Below are 16,424 nucleotides of genomic sequence, written 5' to 3'. Positions count from 1 at the left end.
ACGAGTAAGGAAAAAGGAGCGTTTACAGCTGAGGAGGAGCGGGACGGGGGAACCGACTGGGCGTACAGATGGGAAGACGATGAAGAAGGAAAAAAAATATATATATCATGAGCTTGCATGTACGGATGAGAAATGAGATGGCACAAGGGAGCCATATCAAGGACTTTCGGATTATGTGTATATTTCGGACTTGTATACGTTTGGCAGGTTGTTCAACCTGATATCTTTAGACGGCGGAGGTAGGGCGACATGGGTCTAGCGAATAGATGTACATATGAGGCTTGTCAAAAAGAGATTGGGTCGCTAGCATTCGAGAAGAAAAAGAGACAAGACATGCCCAGTCAACTCGGCCCCGTCGACTCTGCCTCTCCTCTCGGGGGTCTCGAGAAGTTGAGTCAGTCCCTCGCCTGAGCTGAGCTCCTCTCTGATTGTAACCCAGAGCCACCATCTCGGCACAAGAAAACACGAGCCCATTCGTGGGACGCGAGGACACGCCAGGGGAGGCAAGCACGTTTTCCTCGAAAACCGGCGATGGAACCGGGGAATGAAGATTGGATAGACGAAAGACTTTTTCGTGGTTGAATGCCACCTGCCTGTCAATCCACAGTGGTATAAGAGAGATAGGAAAAAAAAACGGCGGGTGCCTACATCCCAAGGTACGCCGTTTCACCACCGACCCGCGGCCATACCTTCAGCACGAGTTTTGTTTCGCGAGAGTCCTTCGTATCGCCCGCGCCGGATCTTTGACTTCTGGCGGTCTGTCGGTCATGTATTTGCTCTTACCTCCATTTCATTCGATCCCAAGTCAGATGCTTGGAGGAGTGAAGGGCCTACCTTATGCAGCACGCCAGAAGCGGAGAGATGCGAAGACTGGGAGGTTATGCTATTTCGCGCCAGGCTTGGTTGGTCCCGTCAAACATACATGTATATAATGCTTCCTCTTGCGAACATAGAGAGGTAGATACGATCTGATATCATCGCATTTGGAGATAAAGATGCAACGACCGCGTTCGGCACGAGGTCACGCACTCACTACATGAGAACTGGCGACCGCTATCGAAGGTCCCTGTTACGAGGTTGAGCCTTGCCAGAGATTTAGCTGTCAGCACCGCGTTATACAGTCCACCCTGATACATAGGGAAGAAGACAGCTGTTGAGTCGAGGAATTATAGTATATTTCAACATTTGCGGTCAAACACATGGGTCTCCAGCAGCTAGACTCAACTTGAGTCAGTTCGTTCTGACGTGACAAGCTTCATAGCAAAGAGGATCAGGAGCTCTGGCCAGTGGCGATTAGCATGAGCATCTGGAACAGTGGTATTCTCAACCTCATGAAGTGGCCTCAGAGCACGCGGCAGGTAGGTTTAGCTTCACTACGGTAGCCCCAGCTTACAAGAAGAAGGCAAAACACTAGCTCCGCGTCCAAGTCCCCTCGGCCCGTTTAGTACCTTTTGGATGAACTTCTGATCGACCGAGTTTGCTCGCGTCACAGGAGATAGATACTGTTTACCGTCTCCTTGGCGTCCATACCCGCTAGAAGCTCGTATAGGATCAGTCTAGGCTTTAGAATTTCCACGGCGGCACCTCATTTTCTTGGCCGGCCCAACTAAAGTTCGAACGGAGCCGAGACCACGCCGGTTCGGTGTGAAGCTGCTGACATGGAGTGATCCAAGAAGGTCCAACACGATGTACTCAACATTGGAGATACAACCACCCTCCAAGGTTTCCCCATCATCACTCCCCTCCCCGCTCTTTCCATCCTATCACCAGGATCCCTACTTAGTATGACTCAACAGGCAAGGCCCACTACGACTCCCCCCCTTCACAAACCTCCCAGCCACTGCCGCTCACCGAAATGGCGAGATGGGGCCTCGAAGGCAAACCTTTCAGAGCTTATTTTGACAGGCTAATTCTAGAATAATAGGCTTTCCATGCTAAAGACATCGTGCATGTCGACTCCGCGGTGCATGGGCAACATGTGCCTTCGGTCCCAATGGATCGCTGTTGCCCGTGGCATGACGATGAATCATGCCGTCCAGACACGCATAATGGGACGAAACTATATCAAGGGTAGAGATAGGGATGCGGGGAGCGAATCTGGGAGTAGATTTTGACATCGGTGTTCGTCCATCCATCGAAGCACGAGCCCGAGGGCCAGGTGCCGTAGAAAAACGCGATCAAGTCAAAACATGTGCAAGATACGCCTAGCAAACTTAGCTGAGTCGGCTCGCATGTGCTTTGAGGGGATCGACTCGTACATGAGTCGAGGACTGGCTCCCATACACTCGTATTTGATGGTTGCAGACGTCATGAGAATGCGGTTCCGTGCTCATCATCTGCATTGCGCTTGCAAAAGAAACTTTCTTCACCGAGCCTTCGCTACGCGAAGCTAACAGCTTGCTGACTGGCCAAGAGCCGTACTCGGCCGATTTGGATCCGTCCAGGCCCGCCGAACCCGCGCCAGGAGTGGGCTGCGTCTGGGTATTTGAGTTCGTGACTGATAGCCTACTTCGCCGGCGCAAATGCGGCCGAAAACGAGGGCATCATAACAAACAACCGGCAGTATGCCGCACCGTACGCACCCTATCGCCCTGAAGAGTGCCCTGGCTGAAGACAGTAGCACAATTCCTCGGAATTTAGAAGGGGGAGGGCGTCAACAATAAAAAAAGTGACATCTCAGCCAAGCGAGGCTGGAAGGCCTGGCTCATGGCTGTATGGCGTGGAATCGGCACGAGCCAGGATACCGAAAGCAAGTCGGACTGCGGTCATCATGGTTTAACAGCGATGTGGCGCGCCTGTCTGAGGTGTGGTAGCATCGCGGATCATCGATGATGCTTTCGTCCACGCTCTCCCCTACCGCACTTTGTGAAGATAAACTTCCTGAGCACGGAGGAAAGACGTCACTGAAGGATGTTTCTTTCAGATAAGGCGGAAATGAACAGGGCGTGAGCGGATATTCATTTGTGATGATAGTAAGACCGTTGGTGAGCTTCCGTGAGCGGCCATTCAGCAGGCGAGGTCCACTCCTCATCTGCTCTGATTCTGCCAGTAAAACTGCCCGCCACTTGCACGGAGCAGAGCAGACACAAGCGTCGAGAGTCAGGCTGTGATACTGTCGTTCGGGGCTCCATGGACAGAAATCACAACCGGGAGTGGGATCTAAGAAATGACTAAATTGCACGATCGTCCGCGGCCATGTATCAGCTCGGCCAGCTCTCCGGTAGGGAAGAACCGTGACGATGGCCGAGCTTATCGAACCTCAGAGAGCTAACATGGCTGCTGAGACATGTTCGTCAGCCCAGCCGGCGCGTGGGATGGAGTTTAACAGGCCGAGGCTGGCGCAGATGTCTTAGTCCTCGCGGATGAACAGCCGGCCCCAGACCTAGCGCCATGATTCGACTCGCACGCTACACTGGACATTTTTTTTTTGGTGTGGGGGGGGGGGGGGTTTCGGAGCGAGGATTTTGGTAGTGGGCAAGTGATGCCTCCCAAAGACACCTAAAAGGATCAGCGTTTCAGAACCACGATACCAAGGTACAACCCAGGACGAGGTATCTAGAGACAGTATCTAGAGACACCAAGAACGTAGATGTCCTCACGCCTTGAATTGTCATCTCGAGGGACATTCGATCGAAGAGAGCTAGGATGATGTTCATCTTGGCTTATCATGAGATGGATGATCTAGTGTGTGGGAGGACCGTATCGCCGGCCAACTGTAAATCGGATCCAATGTTCCCGCAATAACCGTGATACCCGACCAGGACGTGAGGAAGACTGTCGATGTTTCCCTAGCCCCTCCCGAGAACCGGGTAGCTGCCATTGGGGGACGAGAAGGTTGCCCAGGACCCATCTAGAGCATGGGACCAGAATGCCTAGTGAGGGTGCAGTGCATATTTTTGGTTTCGTTCATTGTCGCACTTCTCGACGAGCTCAGGCTGATTCATTTTTTGCCAAGACAGTGAGGCCTGAATCAGTTGCGGTGTGGCGTGCGGGGCGGCCATTCCGGTGCTTGAATGGTGCAATTGCGGGATTGAATGCCCCGAACGACAGACCCGGCCCCCAAAATTGAAGATCATTCATATCCTCAGGGTCGTCAGCGATGGAACTCGCACGAAAGGGCAAAGTACGAAGCACGAAGTACCAGCCACGCAGGCAACCCGTCGAATACTTGGTTACAGCGAACCAGCCCATAACGCCAGAAGCTCAGCGGATTCTGTGCTCTGTACTCCGTACCTGCTTCAATGCGCCAGGTCTTGCTGTGCCTGCTGCGGTAGTCGGCAGCTGGCTGCAAAAACCAGGATTCGAGTTGGAGGTGTTCATGGGGCCCTTCGTGCGCATTTAGGTTTGTGCCTGAATGTCATCCATTTCGCCGAACATGGGCTGGCTCGTGGGCCATGGCTATTTGATGCGCTGGACCGCTCATCGGCATCGCGGCTATGCAAAGATACGCTCATGGAGGAGCCGATTCGACTGTGAGTCGATGTGAGCGTGTGAGGATCTGCGGGGACTCCAGATTGATGTTGCATCGTGGTTTGTATCTTGCCATTGATGATTGGAGTTGTTTTGGAAGTGACGAATGTCGAACGGCTCCTGCCGAGGATTGAGTTTACTTCGAAGTACATGAATACAATTCATTGCTGGACTGATGATCCAAGGTGGATGAGGTGAGTACTAACTACGCAGTACACTCCATATGCTAAGCGAGTACGGGGTACTTGTACACTCTTCAAGTACTCTTTCATCCCGAGACGTTCGTTCTTTCCTCTGGTGTAGTTGGAGCCTGCACGTGCACTTCGTTTATTTTTCTTCTTTTTTGTGAGCATTTCGAGTTCCCTCTTCGATCAGGACTTCACTTTTCGTGCTTCATACTGCAAGTGCGAGACCCCATGTGAGATAGGCTCCTGAATCATGACCCATTCTTAGCCTGGCTATTCCTAGGCCGGAATTTCCAGATGCATGTGAGATGAGGATTTAGGCCATCTCAGGCCGGGGAAAGTTACATCGGAGCCGACAAGCTTGTCCTTAGGGTCGCTCTTACGCTCCGTAACAGCAAAGTGTTCGGCGAAATAAGGATTAGTGCCATCCACCAAGTCAGGCAAGGTGGTCTCCAAGTCCGAACTATTTCGCTAAAATCTCGTGGCTGGCCTGGTCATCGCTACACTAGAGTCTGGAGTCAGCAGGGCCCATGTGGAATAATTTTCCTTTCCCTTCCCGACCCTACAAAGTATGGACGAAGTACTTCAGGTAAGGTAGCATTGCAATGCAACATGGGGTCGTAATGGTTGATGGTTATGAAGAGGACCTTTGTCCAAGTAATTGTGGCGAGAATCGGTTGATTCTGGTGAAAATCTGTGCCTCGCAGCATCGTGGCTGTCGTCAGACTGAATAGGATTCTTATGTCGATGCATCCTTCGTGCCCCTCTTACTTACACTATGGTAGAGGATTGCAAGTAGAAAAGACATCATCAATCTTTACAAAGAGTTGCAGAACTGCTGCCGCATTCTACTTGCCGTCCTCATGTTCTGCACTCCGACGAGACCAGAAAATGCGGGGAAATCACCCTTATTAGTTTACTTGGATCGACTGGCAGTGAACGGGAAAACTCCACGGAGACGGGACGAGTTTGTTGCACATGTGCGTGCCCCGAGCGCGCACATAAACTTCACGCTCACACCACCCTCCTTTATGCAATGTCCGGTCAGCCGTGGGAGCCAACCTGGCATGACGGTTTAGAATGCATGCCATCGAACCGCTCACAATCGATCCTTCATTTTAAGACACCCAACGGTGGAGGTCGAACAGCGGCGGCATCATGTTTTCCTGACCGCGGCACCATCTGAATCAAAACTCGCGGTGAAAGTTCCTCCAGGTCACGAGCTGACTTTGCCGGGCGGCAGAGCTCAACTGCCACGAGCCGGAATCTCCAACCCGTCCTAGGTTATCCCCTCATCTCGGGATCTATCGATCTCGGCTGGGTCGTTGTGTTAGCGATATTATACTCTATCATACACTAGATAGTTAAGACTAGCGAGCAATGAGAAAAGCATGGCTGAACCGAAGAGTGGAAATCTCATCTCATGAGGGGGCGACCTGACTTCCAAATCTGGTGCTGATCTGCAGGAGTTCACCGTTGTGAGCTGGAGTCTGGCACTGACGAAGCATGGCGCCAACCACCCTCTACGAGAACGAATTAAACCCCCTTTTCAATTACTTCGTACACTCCACTACACTAGGTCTGGAGCTGCGTGGCAAGAAAAACCTACGAGCCGAGATGTCCAAATAGACTCCATGCTGCCAACGAGGGGAGATTTCTCGGGATGATATCGTCGATCGATTGTAGACGTTGGGGCGCTAGATTGGACCAAGGATATCCCTGTGAGTGAGAACATCTAACGAGTCCCCCGCAATCACTTCCCCTCCCTCGTGCCTGGGATCGGGATACCTTTGCTTCGTACTCATCCATCAAGCGCTCTGACCATTGTTCAGTGGTCCAGCAACATCGACGGGAAAATAGTAGAAAGTCGGCGTAGTAACTCCTAAACGATTCCCAAATCTTTTACCGACTGACAGAAGCAAGCAGCAAGACAACACGCCCAGAATGTGGTGTTGGTAAAACGCCGAGTTGAACAAAAAGTAAGGATAGAGACAACATCGGTTCTCGGCAACGGTGGGGTAGTTTGAACACACCAAATGAAATTTCCTAAGGATATCGAAGAATCAAATGGTGCCTGACACGTTCACTACTTGCTTCGTACAAGGAAGTGTAAGCTACGCACACGCGGCACGGGCGCACACGGACACACGCTCGCAAATATATAGTATTGGTCCGAGGCTAATACAAATAGTAACAGCAATGGCCTGGTTATGACATTGAGGGTTTTCTCAGAGCTTGGGTGTATTCAGTACTAGCAGCACGAGTTTTTAAGATACCCCGGAATCATGGTTATGGTAATGGCGGAATTCATAGCTATCTGGAAGACCTTGTCGTAATTTTTGCCTTGGAAATATTAACTGTGCTTTCTCCTTTCGCTCTCCGTTCGTATCCCTATATTACTTCGTATTAGGAATGAATCTCGTTCGTGCTGTAGCAGAGATTGATTGGCTGTGGCCCACAGCTCAAATGTGGTGGATCAAGTCGGTTGGGTCAGACCCCAGTAAAAGCGACAAGCAAGCGGCTGGTGAGACGCACACCTCCTGGTGCGGGAAAGGCTAGGAAAAACGTGGCAAGATCTGAAGAACGCATGGCAGGTGGGGGGTTGGGACAGGTTAAGTGCCAGGCGCTCGTTCACTGCTTGTCCTGTACGAGGTACGGTCGATGTACTTCGTACTAAAAGTGATACCTCACTAATTACTTGGAGAGAAACCCTTTGGAAGTAGGTACCTCGGTACAAGATGATCGTGTCAGCGAGACAGCAGACTTTTGAAGCTGAATTGCTCCTTCGGACTTGCATAAAAATAAGATTGCTTCACGAGAATCGATCGATCGAGGGCCCAGCTTGTTTCAAAAGTCAATGGCGAAAGACGAGCACTTTCGGATTCATTTGTACTTCGTACTGCCCCGATCTCTAGTGGCCTCGGACAAATGATGAATGGAGACTTAGTCTAGTGTAAACTACTAGTAGGCCCCGGTAAACAATTATTGGAACGTTTGAATGCTCCCGTCGAGAGACGATAATCCCTTCCTCCAAGAGGTATAGTCGAAGACCCAGAATGAGGGTGCTGGACGCGAGAAGCACATGGACTGGCCTGGCGTGAGAGACACAGTTCTTATACTGTACTTCGTACAGTAAGTTGTACCTCTCTCTTGGCCTGTACAAGTCCACACCTTTGGATGCTGTAGCGTAGATTGTACCCACCCCGCCTTCATCAATTGATGTCTCAGGCTCAGTAACCCTACCAATTAGCACGCTATCGCTCTTTCAGTGACGGGAAACCCACGTGGGCAAAATCCACCAGAAAGCCCATTAATATCCATGTGCTTCATGCCTCGTAGGCTCACTGTGTCCTGCACTGTGCATGCTGGAAACCGATCAGGACTTGCAAAGTATGCGGCTCAGTTCAAGTGGTGTGCGAAGCACTGTGTCCCGTCCCATACTCCTAGGTTGTAGTGGAGTTTCGCTGCTGCTTTCCGGGTCTTTAGGACGCATGCGGTGTCCTTGTAGAACGCCTGGGGAACCGTGGCAGGGCGCGGATACAGCCCGACTCCAGATCCGGAGCGACTTGTACCGTATTTTGACAGGGTCTAGTTAACTGAGTAAATGCCCTGGAGGTAAGATGGTTTTGCGAGAAGGACCTCCTCATATGCTCCAGTTTGTGGGGTGAGGACGAAGAATAGACACGTTCCGTATGCCCGCCTCGAGAAAGCCTCAATGCTTAGTGTTACTACTCTGCTCAGCATCAATGTGGAGATAATAACACACGAACCAATACCTTGCAACAGTTGCTGCTCTTGATGTCCCTAAGAACAACTGACCAGACCAGACGATTGTGCGTATTAAAGCCTACAGTTCCGAGTTCAGTTTCCCATTGAAAGATACAAGACTTGTGTACATAACCAGGCAATCTATCTACTTCGTAGTAATCCTCGTTTTGTTCGGTGGATATGAATAAAAGTCGATATCTCCAACTCCTTTAACTCCACTCCCTTCGTACGATCCGGGATTTCTAGGAGGGCTCTCGGTTTTCATATTTCGGCCCACTCGTCTTTGAAGACTAATAGATCCCTTCTTTTGTTGGGAAACATGGCAATCTTTTTTTCTCCCCCGCGTTTTAGATTATTAACGTCAAGAAAACCTGGTTGCAAACTTTTCTGGAGGGCGAAAAAAGGGGGGGACCCATAAACCATAACCTGCAAGTATAACCACATCCTAAGAGCTTAGTTGCTGCACCTCAAATTGCACCGACAGTGGTTCGATATCAGCCGTTCTCATTCACTCTCAAGTACCATTCATAGTGCCATCCTGCGACCGTTTGCGCTTGTTTTGCTCTTTGGGCCCTGAAGGATTTTTTCTCTCTCTCTTTTTGACGCATGCATGTCAGTTATGTTGAGGGAGAGCGGTACTCATCAACGGCATTTTGGGGAAAGGATGGAGTACAGTACGTGTACATCCGGAGGAAACATACAAACAGGCAATCCGCCTGGCCGGGACAGCGGAGCCCAAAGTGTCAGGGGTTCCATGCAAGGGTGCGCTTACCACGCAGCGTCCGAGAGCGCCCGAGTCTTTGGCGGCGCCTCTCTTTACTTCGTAGGGATGCTCAACTAATAACTGCAATCAAGCCAAAAGGTCTTCTGAAGCCAACCTATATGAACGTCTCGGTGAGAAAAGGCGGACGGGATCTACGAGTTAGTCGTGAGCGCACCGGCGTCCCAGAAGAGTGTGAGAAACCGAGCACAGAAGAGCATAGACGAAGTAAGTACTTTGTATGGAGAAACGTCAAATAGAGAGCCATCCGTCCGACAGAAAGCCAAGCCTTGCTGGGCAGTCCTGCTTCTTGCTTGCATTTTGGCATTTCACCCTGTGCATGCGCGGAGAATCGGAAGCGTGGGCCTGGCTCAATACTTTGGTCGCTGGACCAGACCCCGTCCAACAAGGAGATGGAACCAGCCTGGCTCTGCAGCTTGTTCCCACTACCTGTGTACTTGTTAGCAGTAAATAGGTGGTGCCCATCTTGCCCTTTGGCGTGCCCTTGTGCGTACGAAGTACTCCGTCCACCAGGTCAATGTGCAGAGAGTCTCTGGGGGAATCGTCTGGGGATGCCTGGCCTGGCCTGAGAGACTTACAGTGCGAAGTAATTACGTACTATACTGCAGGACGTCAATAATAGAAAAAAGCACTTATACAAGTCAAGGATACATGGCAGGTCCCCTGCTCCTGCGTCGACTTTGCAGGGAGAGCAAGGAACATCCCCGCAGAAGGAGTGCATCATTTCTTCCGGAGCACGAGGCAAGGGAAGGCTGTCTGGACGTTGCAACCATTCCAGTCACAACACTACGAAGTACTTTTTACCTGTAATACTGTAATACGAATTATTGCAGAGTAGTCTACATCCTTCGTACATCAATACAAGCAGGCATATCCAGCCAGCAACTTCCTGCCACATCAATAGTTTCTTTAAAGCTAAGGGCAGCGTCGATGCAAGGACGAGACCGCGGTCAGATTTCGCTCGTGGGGAAGATCATTGACCGTTAGTTAGTTCCTAAACTAGTTTACAAGTACTTCTTGCAGTGCATTCTCTAGCTATGCGCTACTCCAGACGTAAGCAATCTCAGCGGGGAAGCGACCACATTGCCAGCATCGACTTCGACTTCGACCCGAAACGCACGCTTCGTAGTACTTCGTAGGCTCCGGAAACAAAATGAGGCAGATGACCTTGACTTGGACGGCATGTTAACGGGGACATGTTTCAATACTGTCCTCTTCATGCTTTCAATCAATCTCAATCTCAATCCGCCGGCTATACATACCCAACACGTCGACAACCGTTCACGTGGCTTTCGGAAGATCGCGTTCATGCACGCCTGCACTTGACCGCAGGGCGTCTTGACAAGTCTACGAAGTACTAATGCGCAGCCTGGAAAATCGAAGTCGGTCGAACAAGGGGAAAATAGAGGGCGAGGGCACTAATGGCTCGCCCTCTTGCTTTGGTACATAGTACGTGTCGCACTACTTCCCTCCATCTCAACATGAACTTCACTGATGGGGAGACTGGTTGTGTTGTTCTTTCTCCAAAACAAATAATGAAGACCCTCATAATTTCAATCCCCATTGCCCCTGACTTTGTAACGATTCTAGCATCGTCCCTCAACATTCGTCGGTGAGTAAAGTCAGAAGCCTTAAGTGCTGCTTGCAGTCTGGCATGGCCCGGTAGGCTCTATCTTCATGGAGAAAACGGAACATCCATTGCGAAGGCCGAAGGTGCCGATTGAGAATGAGGCTCACCGAGATATCGTAAAAAAGGTCCTGGGGGCTGGCTTGTGTCGGCATGAAGTGAGACAGAACAAGCTTGACCGACCTTTTCAAGTGTTCACCTTCGGCGGCTATCGCTTATCAGGCGGCAATCTGTCTGCACCGCATCGGTACTCGGTTGATGATAGACGTTGGAATAATCTGGCTGACTTGATGGCTTGGAATTCTTTCGCAAGCCTGGTGTATGAGAAGAACTGGGTCTCGGGAGTGGTACCGTGTACGGTGGCGGGCTGTTTGAACAACGCCAGATTGATCAAGCCGGATCTCGAGGTGGTAGCTGCTCCAAGCCTGCAACCTCTTAATTCATCCATTATCTAACCACTGTGCTGCCAAGACGTGTACAATCGTAGTGTTCAACATCAATGAAAGTGCAAATCAACATCTCTGAGGAATGAGCTGACAATCCGATACATACTTTTCGCTAAGTCTCCGTCAAGTCGCCTCTTTGGGGACTGCCAAAATGATTGAACCTAATATCTATTGGTCGGAGTTGACAGATGGCCCTTACATTCTCGTCGTTTTAGAACTTCTTTCCCCAGGCCAGCGCCTCACTGACTGACATTGTTTCGCAGTGTTTAAAGCCAACGAAGTAACCCCCCGCTAAACTTTCTCAACTTCATTGTTCTCGCCGAAAAATGCTGGAAGTTTCTAGACAGAACACTATTCTTCGCCCTAACTGTCGTGTCTCAAGTGGCATGGCGAACCACTTCGAGGGGGACAAGCCAACGACAGGAGACCTCCCACTCAACCTAAAAAAACGTAAATTGCCTTCACATTCCTTGTTTTGGTTTCTGTTGCTCCAGGATCTACGAAACTTTCCCTGGCTTATTTTTGCGCGTCAACGGGTACTGCCGGTCCGCCCAATCCCGCTTGGCAACTCTCCTTGACGTGTCATCATCAGTGACTATCAAGTTGAGAACTGATCTCTTCCAGGAATAACAGGGCAAGCTCCGATCAAATACCCATCGCGTCCCTCACGGATGTGGAATTGATAACCAGAAGCATCAAATCCATGGATTGCGCGGACGGACCTAATCCACCCTTCCGCACCCCAACCGCATGGATGGCGAAACTGCTGCACTCGGCACGCACGCACTGACAGCCCAATCTTCCACAATTGACGCTCTTGATGACGCGCTTAGACCTACAAATAACCTTAATATAATATCTGTAAAAACAAGTTGAACGGGCCGTGGCTCTGACGCGAGCACTGACAACCCACAGAATCCAGACGGTCGAACTGTGTGGGAAGCAGAAGCCTGGACCAAACCTTGACGGTCCCGAATTAATTCACCAGAGGTCTCATCCCGGAATAGGGTGGTGATCGTTCCCATGTCCACGGAGAGTCAGATCCGTTCCTTAACTATCACTCCGGACTAGTACTTCGTACACATGCGAACCCTCTTCGTCCTTGACAGCAGCACATGGAAACGAAATGCTGGCGAGATCCCTCATGTATCTGGCCATGGTCTGGCCGAAATCCCAACACATGCTCCCACAGGAGAAACAAGACAGGAGACCATCGCCCTTGTTTTTGCCCATTGCGAAGTATGTACAAAGTATAATGACGTACGGAATCAACTGCAAAGTAAGAAATGAATGGTGCAGGATACCTCGAGGCCAGGCAAAGCTTCTTTTATGATAAACTATTACTGGTTTGTAGAATTTAGACGAGCTCATGCCTTGCGATGCTCCTCGATCGCCCGTCCTGCCTGTGAAGGGAGGCAAAGCCAGATACTCATGGTCTGAGGTGATGTGCGAGGATCTCGAACCGGTGGGAATCTGCGGATGTTCATTACCAGGTACAACAACTCCTCTGGTCGAAACCGAGTTTGACCACACTGTCATCCTCCAAGAAATTGTACTTTACAACCCTTCTAGACCAGTCTTGTGCGCCACAATATAGATAAGTACTTACTGCATCGTTTCCCCAGACTTCTCCGCTTCTAGAGGATTACATCGTTTGCCAGCCTGGACAAGCAGAGTGCTGCAGGTACTTGTACTCCGGTGCAGAACCCCTCTCAGGATGAAGCACGGTGACAGACCACGCCTTGGAACCGTCAGCTCTGACCATCAATGGAGCGTTTTCAAGCAATTGAGACGACGCCAGGAGTCTTTCAAGCCGGGGCGGTTAGGCTAACCTCAGATGGGGTAATGTGCAGATGGTAACCTGCAATAGTGTCAAAGTACTCTGTAGGTGTCCAGCCCATTATTAGCGTGGGGCAGGCGCATGTTCCTCTGTGAAGTTCTGTAGTAGTGTATGAAGAACTTGTAGCAAGTACCTGGACGACTTTCTATACTCTCTGGTACATCGTAGCGTACCTCGTCGGGGCAGTGCGTTAGGGGAGTCTGCTGGAGATGAGGTTGCTGTGTGTACCTGGGGTGGCGAGAGCGCTCAACCACCACACCCGCACCTGCCCGTCTCGTTTGCACCCCCTCCCTTCCTTCCCTCCTTCGGCAGGTATCGTCTGGGGGGTCCTCACCCCAAAGGAGAACGAACCCATGGTGCTACACCCCCCTACCACCCCTAAAAGAAAACCCCCCCCCCTTCCTTTTTCCGCAAAACTCGATCCTGGTGGCTCTTGTTGTACAAAGTACTTTCATCTCAGAGAGAGCGCATTGAGTCCAGGCACTGGTACTTGTATAGAAGAAGTGTCAAGGTACACTGTGCATTCTCCCACGACCGTGATACAGTAGTGGCACACTGAAGGACGTTTAGTACAGTTTAAACAGTTCCACCACGGTTTCTACTTCTTTTCAACTTGATGAAAATGTATATTAGCGGGTTACTCATGCACTAATGTGTAGGTAGACTGGACTCCATGGCGACAAGGTAACCACACGGTACCTTGTCCGTCACATCAACAGGGAATGTTACTAAAGAGTACGGGGCATGTGGGCTAGCTTGGCGCCTACCCACTTTTCTAGCAGCGCACTTCGTAGTTATAGTCTGGTCGCTCTGTCCAGCCAGCCAGCAATTGACGGAATTCTCCAGTGTCATTCTGAGTCTTATGGGCCTGTCTTTTCCCCCTGTCGCTCATCCTTTTTTCCTCAATGATACTTGAACGAATTCCCACGCCAACACTCTTTTTCTCCTTCGCCCTTCCGCCCCCCTCCACGCCGTCCAACAACATCGCCAGCATCTGATATTTTTCGATTTAGGGTCATTCTGTCGACACGCTTCTACAACCTTCTCATGTCATTAGCGCCCAGGTAGTCTTGAGCAACGCGCGGGATAAATAACTCACGACCCTTGACATGTGCGGCTCGATTGCGAAGTCATAATAATACAGGGCTTTCCTCGCGAACCTGACTGAGTTCTGGAACTGGAGTTTTTTCCCCATCTCTGCACGACCATCCCCCCCCCTTTTTTTTTGCAAGGAATCAGACTTAAAACCCCGAGAAAAAAAGGAGGAAAAAGGTCCAACCCAATCGCCATCTTCACCAAAATCTGTGGTTCGACCCATCCCGGCTTTGTCTACATGCGCATTCCTTGGCTTCTCTATCGACCTCAGACGGCATTCCGCGGAACAGCCTTCTCACGAGCGCATCCTTCTCTATAGATCGGAATGGCTAGCAGCATAAACGACGCCCCGCGCCCACCTGCGCATAACCTTCCAGCCGGGCTGAAGGACATTGTTAACGACGAGAATCGGGACTCGGCTTACTTCTCTAGCGATGCGTCCAGTAAGCGTACGTTTGCTAACCTCATTTCACATGCGCCGGCCACTCTTGCTATGACTCGAGCAATTGCGTGCGAACCTCAAAACGCTAACTAATGGTCCGTCTCAATAGACACGTCGGCCGCTTCCTTCGGTGTCAACATGCTCAGTCCACTCGGCTCGGCCTACCAGTCCTCTCCGGGGGACAAGACGCCATCCCCGACCTCGACTAATCTCGTCCCACAAGCACTAGTCTCGCCGAAGGGGAGTAGCATGAGCCTCTCCGCCGTCGTCTCTCCCACAGCGAATCCAGGCGCGACGAGGCCTAGCGAACCTCGACGATTCGACCTGGCCTACATCGACGGTGACTCGGCTTCCCGTCGAGAAAGCGTTGATAGCAGGATCAATCAGGGGTTTAACGATATGCGTATAGGAAATCCAGCATATGCCACTCACAACCACTCGGCCACGTCCATTCAGACCACTCTCAGCACACAAAGGAATCCTCGACCCGGGCTTGAGAGCTTGTCGATGCACCGCATCTCTAACGGATATCAGCCGAGCACCGAGCGCAACCCAGATCCGACTCCTAAAGCCGCCAGGACGGCACCCGCCATCACCGGACCCGCGACGAGCACTATTGCTAGGGCCGCTGAGCCTACGAAGGGACAAGCCTGGGCATTTCCTGAGGACGACCTCCCGCGTATTGGATCTAATGGAGCGCAATATCACGATTCGCGTCGCAGTAGTATTGCCGACTCCCTCGCAAGCAGTCAGTTCACGTCCGAGTCCCGCTTGCCTCCTGGCCAAAGACGTCTCGACGAAGCAGGCGACTATACCAATCGTCTCTCTAGTACGTCGGGCGAATTCCCTCCGGTCCACCACCATTCTCTGCAGCAGAGACACAGCGGCGAGCAACATCCCGAAGAAGGACGGGCACACGCGGGCTCGCAGCCTTACAGTCGAACGCCCGAATCTAGGCAGAGCCACAAACTCGCGGAGCGCAAGAGGCGGACAGAAATGAAGGAACTATTTGATCAGTTGCGTGATCTTATGCCTCAAGAGCGAGGATCAAAAGCCTCCAAGTGGGAGATTCTTACAAAAGGTAAGCGTATACTACGATTTTACGCAGGAGAGACGACCCGCATCTCTCTTTCGTGAAGTTTTGGCGGGACTCGATGCTAACTTGGACGCGCATAGCCATCTCCGAACACCAGCGCCAAACTGATCACATCCGGGCGTTACAATCTCATTGCAGCACTAGTGCTTCGGAAATCGACTTGCTGCGCAAGGAACTTCAGGCAGTGCGCGCGGAAAACAGTCAACTACGACTTCAACTATCCAAGACAGCACCACCACCGTTCCAGTCGCAGGTCGCTGTACCACCACCTCCCACTGTCACCAGCCAACCTCCGGCAGGATACGCGGCGCCGGATCCGTTCGCTAATTCAACGCGAACGGAACTTCCGCCGCTACGGTCTCTCGCCGGGGCCATGCCTCCCGGACCGCCCCCCGGACCCGACTCAATGACTGGCGTGCAGTACGAGTCATCCCGACCACCAAGCTTCCGCTCCGAACGGTTTTAGGGGAGGTCGAAACCACCCTACCATTGAGTTTGGTCCGTTCTCGTGTCGAGCAAATTTTTCTGCTTGCGATATCCTTCCTTTTTGAATACTTGACTCATTTTCCTTTGTCTGGTTAAACTCAAGCCCGGCAGGTGGGTGGCTATACCGAGCCTGTGTTCTTTTATTTTATTCCCTATATCATTTACCTTTTTTTTAAAACTTGTTTGGT

General features: G+C 51.2%; 1 protein-coding gene across 1 annotated transcript; it reads left to right on the top strand.

Annotated features, from left to right (window-relative positions):
• Window positions 1-14,537: 14,537 nt before the first annotated feature.
• On the top strand, window positions 14,538-16,216 carry SAPIO_CDS5040 (putative HLH transcription factor (Hpa3); the record flags this gene model as incomplete). The annotated part of the gene is made up of 3 exons (XM_016787443.1): window positions 14,538-14,661; window positions 14,764-15,735; window positions 15,831-16,216. The coding sequence occupies 3 exons, from the start codon at window positions 14,538-14,540 to the stop codon at window positions 16,214-16,216; spliced, it is 1,482 nt and encodes a 493-aa protein (XP_016642945.1).
• Between the last annotated feature and the right edge of the window lie 208 nt (window positions 16,217-16,424).

This window comes from Scedosporium apiospermum, assembly GCF_000732125.1.
Source record: "Scedosporium apiospermum strain IHEM 14462 chromosome Unknown SEQ_SAPIO_0096, whole genome shotgun sequence".
Taxonomy (NCBI): Eukaryota; Fungi; Ascomycota; class Sordariomycetes; order Microascales; family Microascaceae; genus Scedosporium; species Scedosporium apiospermum.
The sequence above is the reverse complement of the archived record's forward strand: the minus strand, read 5'-3'. Positions and strand labels throughout refer to the sequence as shown.